At 57.3% G+C, this 5,947-nt stretch overlaps 1 protein-coding gene across 2 annotated transcripts; it reads right to left on the bottom strand.

Annotated features, from left to right (window-relative positions):
- On the bottom strand, positions 1-5,947 carry LOC142006994 (C-signal-like). Of its 2 annotated transcripts, none has more exons than XM_074983506.1 (6): positions 5,692-5,947; positions 4,810-4,861; positions 3,948-4,135; positions 2,080-2,238; positions 1,058-1,177; positions 1-217 (listed from the first exon to the last, which is right to left on the bottom strand). In XM_074983506.1, exons 1-6 carry the CDS (start codon positions 5,836-5,838, stop codon positions 104-106), a joined length of 780 nt encoding a protein of 259 aa, XP_074839607.1. In that variant the 5' UTR covers positions 5,839-5,947; the 3' UTR covers positions 1-103. The 2 variants fall into 2 exon arrangements, with proteins under 2 accessions (XP_074839607.1, XP_074839608.1); XM_074983507.1 differs by having other exon boundaries at positions 3,957-4,135.

The following is a 5,947-nucleotide window of genomic DNA, read 5'->3' as shown; positions in this document are numbered from 1 at the left end:
TCCTGCGTTAGCTCAGTGGGTTTATTGAGGCCAGAGGCACAGCTAACAGCACGGTCACTGGAATGGCCTGGCCCAGGGCTCTTGGCGCAGGGCTGGGAACATCTCACCAGGGAAGAACTTTCCCTTCCCAGTTCACAAAGCCTCCATTGTCCTTCTCGCAGAGCGTGGAGAGCACGTGCAGCATCCCTCTGACACTTGCCTCCACCGTCAGTGGGGCCTGCCGGGGGGGGAAGCAGAGTGAGGTTGGGGACCTGGCTCTGGGAGCATCCCAGGGGCCCAGAGACAGGACCAAGTTCAGCCTTTGGCCCAGCTGGAGTTCCCTTGAACTTTCCCTCCCCTGAGTGGCATGAATTTTCTTGTGTGTCCCAAGGTAGAGGGGTGTGCAAAACACAGCTGTGTTGTGATGCATTACCTTCACCCTGGTGCACGTAACACAATTCATGCTGTGGGAGTGGGGCCAAGGGGTCTGCGTGGGGGTGGGGCTCTGGGCTGGGACAGAGGGTTGGGGTGCAGCAGCGTGAGGGCTTTGCCTGGGAGTTTGGGCTGTTGGGAAATGCTGGAAATTAGGGATTTGGGCTTCCAGAAGGTGTGGAAGGTGCTCAGGAGTGGGGGGTGGGTGTGAGGATGGGGGTCCAGGATCTGGACTGGGGAGCTGGAGTTGGTTTCAGCTCTTGGCTGGAGAGTGGGCAGTAGAAGTGGTCCAGGGTCCAGGCTGGGAGTTGGGCTTTGGGGTACATGAAGATACTGGGTGGAGAGCACAGACACGACTCCATGCAAGTACCTGTGAGCTGGTGCCCATAAAAACCCCACAGCAGCAGCAACTCTGCTCACCTTCACTCTGGGATGCCAGCAGCTTGAGGAACCAAGCAAGCGGCAGCAGGAGGTTGGAAGCCCAGAGCACAGCACTGAATCCCTGAGGGCATCTGAGTGGGACACGATGCCTCCGGGCAGGGCGGAGGTGGAGGGCAGGATGGGTTCCAGCACAGCCATTACCCATACAATGAACATCTGCCCCGAACACTTGCCTACCACTGGCCTCTCCCAGCAAGGCACCTACCTGGATGGAGCTGAAATTCCCCGTGTCTGTCTGCACCCAGCCAGGATGGACAGCGACACTCAGGATCCCGTCTCCACCATACCCCAAGGCCTGGCACTTGGTGAGCATATTGAGAGCAGCCTGCCGGTGAGAAGCCATGAGCAGAGACAGCAGAATGTGGGGGAGGAAGTGAGCCCTCTAAGAAATGACCCACCCTCCCACAGGTGTAAAAGGGTCTGAGAGCAGCGTTCCTTTTAATTTCATCTTTCCATGTGCAGAATAAATTGCACGTACACCAAGGCATGTGCGTGTGGGCACCACCAGTAAAAACGCACATTGCCAGCTGTGGGTGCTCTTCTATTCAGCTGGGCTGCATTTGAATTTCTCCTGGATGGCCCCCCAAGCACTCAGCTTCTAGAAAACACTTGTGAAAAGAAAACAATAGTGTGAGCTGCAATCTCTCAAGAAGGGCAGCAAGCCACATAGATGCAGAGGTAGCTGCCCTTTGACGAGCCACTGATGCTGAGAGGCTTCCAGTGGGCTGTGACAGGTGACACACACCTGAGAGCTGTGCTGAGGCAATTCTTGGTTATGAAGGATCTTGGTGGGTTGGGGAAAGTGGAAATGTGACATCGATTCTCCTTTGGATTCCATTTTACCAGGCCCCCTTGAGTTGAACTTTGGATGGTCTCAAAGTAGGGTAAGTCCAACCCTAGGAGGGGTAGAATTAACAGCTCTGCAGTGTCCCTTTCCTGTGCCAAGACTGGCTGGACTGGGGCTGAGCCATCCCTGGCCCATCTCTGCATGGGGAGTTCTCTGCCAGGATACAGTCGCAACAGAAACTTTCTCACTAGATGGGAACTCTGATGGGAAACCGATTGGAATTGCAGGCAGCTGAAGAAGAGCTGGACCCACCAAACACAGTGCTGGAGGCTGGAGTGGTGGGAGTACGATGGGGAACATGGGGAATGCACCGAGTGACACAAATTTATGGAAAGAGCAAACCCAGGCAGCAGTCAGGCCCTTCTGGGTGTGCCCTGTACCTTGCTGCAGCGATAGGAGATGATTTGGACCATATGCCAGCCACAGACATTCTGCATGGAGCCAGCTTCGCTGGATATGTTGACGATGGCCGCCTTGCTGCAGCTCAGCCCTGTCTGGGGGCTTCCCTGGGCAGCCTGCTTCAGCAAGGGCAGGAAGGCCTGGGCAGTGGGGAGAGCAGAGTAGCAATGCAGTCATGAGGCAGCTCACCAGAATGGGGTGGGTCTCCGCTCTTCCCCTGACACCCAGCCCCTAGGCAGATTAGAAGCAGGAGCCCCAGGCAGGCAGGTGTGTGGAGCTGTAGACCCTCCTCATGCCCAGGCAGGGGCCAACAATGATCCCCAGCTCATGTCCCTGCCTTCATGTCCCTGCGGCTCCCCACAGCTGCCCACATGGCTCAGCTGCAGCTCTTCAGCTACGAGGCTTTACCCAGGCCAGGCTGAAAGCCAGAGAAAGGGCAGGGTAAGAGTCATGTGGACACCTGTGGAGACCACCCTGTGTCCTGGCTAGGAGCCACGAGGCTCAGGGACTCAGGCTGTGTGCTGCTCCCACATTCGCCTCCCCTGGGCAGGGCAAAGGGTCTGAGTTGCCCATCCAGCTCCAGCATCTGGCTTAGCCAGGAGCCGGGGTGTGGGGGGAGAGGCACAGAAACTCCCCACGTCTCTTGCTCCTGTTCTGAGGCACTTCCCCACCACCTGCCCTTGGCATGAAACTAACTTATCTGTGCCAGGTGCAGAGCAGATGCCTGAGCCCCCCGGGCCCTGGCCACACAAGACCTGCCTCCCCGGCCTACGCCAGCCTTGCTGTCTGCACACAGGCCAGTGACAGACCGACCCAGCCTGGAGCCCTCCGAGCCTGTCCTGCCCCCCAGCCCCTTGTGCACCAACATTCTCAGGTGCACCAGGGCTCAGCAGCCACTGTGAGCCAACTTGGGGGGCATCACTCTGCTGAGCACCCAGCACTGAGAAGGGTTTGGAGTGAACACACGGGAAAGCTCATTCTTCAGGCTGTCGATTTAGTGCCAGATCCTCGTGCAAGTGACTCAAAAATTCCCTCAGGGTGGGGATGAAGTGGGAGTGGGGGTGCAGTGTGGGTGGGGCATCAGGGGAGAAGGCTGAGTGGGGGCAGGGCATGGGTCGAGCAGGCACCCGCGGCCCCTCCCGCACCCAGACAGCTGCCGGTGTTCGGACCCAGCCCTCCACTCGTGGGTATCACAAGCTGCCCAGGGGGTTCAGGGGCTTTAGGCAGATGCTCGCAAGCTCTCGATGCCTTTGGTAAAGGAGGGAAACAGCCCTGATAGCTCCTTCCTGCTGCTCATCCCACTAGGGACAATTTGTCAGGAAGAAAGGACACATTTCTACCCTCACAGTTCCCAGGCCCCCCAGTTCCTGGCTGTGGCCCTGTGTCCATGAGTCTCAGCCTGGGCAGCCAAAGACCATCTCACAGCTGCACTCTGCAGTCACACTCAGACCCGGAGGAGACAGGTGCCCCTCTGCTGGCAGGGCCCCATCTCGGGGGTGTGGAGAGAGGCCACTTAACACCACACATAATGGCAGGGTTGGGGAGACAGAGGTTTCTCATGAAAGGTAACTGGGGCCTCATGCATTGCACTGTCCTTGCACTGATGCTCTGGGTGTGAAAAGTGAGGGATTGAAGCAGTGTGTGCTGCAGAGCCAGCGCCATGCAGGGATCTGGGGGTGAGTCTTCATTTCTGAGAGGTTCAAGTCCGATAATCCACTTGAAGCCTGTGGTGCTACCAGCCAAGGCCCCACATCGATCCAGTGACCCAAACCCAGGGAGGAAAGGACTCCTGGCCCAAGCACTGTCAAACTCTTGTGCATTTGTCCATGTGCTCCGTCAGGGCCCTTACCTGGCTCACCAGCAAGGGCCCCGTCATGTTGGTCGCGTACACGAGGGCCATGTCCTCTGGTGTCTCTGACTCCAGCGTGTTCAACTTCACTATCCCAGCATTGTTTATCAGCAGATTGAGACCCGAGCCTTTCAGGTGTGTCTCAACTCTGGCTGCCGCCGCCTTGATGCTGGCTGGGTCTGTGAGTTCTACAGCGACAGAGCAGGAGGTCAAGTACATGATTCCTCCTCTCCGATGTCACCCCCACCAGAGCACGGCCCCCTGGGCCAGAGGGCTTCTTCCATTGGGCTCAGAGGTGGGAGAGAGGTTGGGGAAGGGAGCTGGGAGGTGGGGACTGCTGCTGGGTCCAGGCATGGGGAGCTGTGCTGGAGCAACAAGAGGAAAGACCAGTTCAGAGAGACAATTATGATCAGTTCCTTGGACAATCTGAGTAGCCTAGAAAATGTAAAGGTGCTGGAGTTAGTGATTAGTTTATACAGAGAAAGGAAGTGGCTGATTTAGAATTGCTTGTGATGCATTGGAGGTGAGAGAATTCCCCAGCTGGACAGGTGGGGATCCATCCCAGAGGTGGCAATGCTGCACAGAGCTGCCCATGTGTGATTCTCACAGGAGATTCCTGCCACGTGGTGGCTCTGCGGCTTTCCAGCCTCTGGAGATCCAACCTATGCTCCAGACTATCCATTCATACATTCCTTCTTTGGAGCTCGGTCAGGTCTCAGTGGGCTCTCAGCGATTATTGTCTCTGGTCCTGTTCTCCCCACTGGGATCAGGAGGGCTTGGGAAGGGGGATGTGAAATGAAAGAGGGAGAAAGTGTAGCAGGGAGAGGGGAGCGGAGCTCTGGGCCTGGGGCTGGACACCCACCGAGTGCAACTATCACCAGGTTTGGATGTTTTGCCGCCAGGTTCTGCAACTCCTGAAAAAGAATAAAGTTAATGGTTATGGACATTGGGCCCACGCCCAGGGCCAGGCTGGGCAGAGTCCAGATCCCCACTGCCCCTTGGCACCAAGTTCATGCCTTACTGCTTTCCTCTGCAAATCCTCCTCATAGTGTCCTGCCCTGGGGTTCTGAGGCTGCAGTAGGCTCTGAATTTCCCCTGAGCATTTCCAATGCCATCATCTAACTCAGTGCGATGGAGTCATGGACACAAATCACTTCCCCATTAGTAGCCCACCTGTGTTCCCTCGGTGCCCCCTGCAAGTGTGTGTCCCACAGCTAGGCCAGCCACAGTGACTGTGCGAAGCAGCTGAGCCTTTGGGAATGGGGATGCTGGGGAGGAGCAGGGCATGGGGGAGCAGCAGGCATGTCTAGGAATTGGACAGGAGGGAGACCAATGGAGAGTGGGAGGAAGGTGTTGGAGGGCAGTTCCCCCATGGGTGGTAAGGGGAGTCCCCTCCCAGCAGATGAAGGCTGGCAGTGTCGCAAGCTCTCATGAGCTGCTTGTAAGTGCGGATTTTGTCAGCTGCAGAAGGAGTTGGTGCCATGACCTAGAAGTTCCTCTGAGCCCGAAGTTTCCCAGGCCAGGTGTGGGAGCAGCGGTGAGAAGAGAGAGGGCCTGAGGCAGTGGCAGACAAGGGAGGGGTTGGACTAACTATTTGGGCAGCTCTGCACCTTCCAGCCAGAGCAGTGTCTGCAGTCACTGCCTGCTCTGCTGTGCGGGTCTCTGCACCGAGTGCTCAGAGACTAGAAGTCCTTTGGGTAGTTTCTTCTTTCCCCTCCAGCCATGCCCCTCGCCCCATTCTTACCTGCATTCGCTCTCCCATCGGGTCCCGGCAGGTGGCAAAGACCCACTCCAGTGGGTTGGAGCTCCCCAGAAGCTGCTTGACGAGTTCCAGGCCGATTCCTCGATTGGCCCCGGTCACCAGAACACTGCGGAGATTCAAGCCAGCCATGGTCCCTTGCCTGCCTCTCCTGGGTGAGAGCTGCACTAGTTAGAGCCCTGACTTCCCTGCGCACCCACAGCTGGGGTTGTAGAACGATACCTCCAGGAAAATAACTCTG

Source organism: Carettochelys insculpta, chromosome 1 (genome assembly GCF_033958435.1).
Source record: "Carettochelys insculpta isolate YL-2023 chromosome 1, ASM3395843v1, whole genome shotgun sequence".
Taxonomy (NCBI): Eukaryota; Metazoa; Chordata; order Testudines; family Carettochelyidae; genus Carettochelys; species Carettochelys insculpta.
Note: the sequence above shows the minus strand (reverse complement) of the source record. Positions and strands in the feature narration are given on the sequence as shown.

What these genes read in the sequence shown, in the direction of transcription:
- LOC142006994 (XM_074983506.1), bottom strand. Translation starts at nt 5,838, where the DNA reads ATGGCTGGCTTGAATCTCCGCAGTGTTCTGGTGACCGGGGCCAATCGA. An exon ending in CGATGGGAGAGCGAATGCAG is followed by an intron (nt 4,862 to 5,691) that starts GTAAGAATGGGG and finishes ATTCTTTTTCAG; the next exon opens with GAGTTGCAGAACCTGGCGGC. An exon ending in GGCCCTTGCTGGTGAGCCAG is followed by an intron (nt 2,239 to 3,947) that starts GTAAGGGCCCTG and finishes CCCACTGCCCAG; the next exon opens with GCCTTCCTGCCCTTGCTGAA.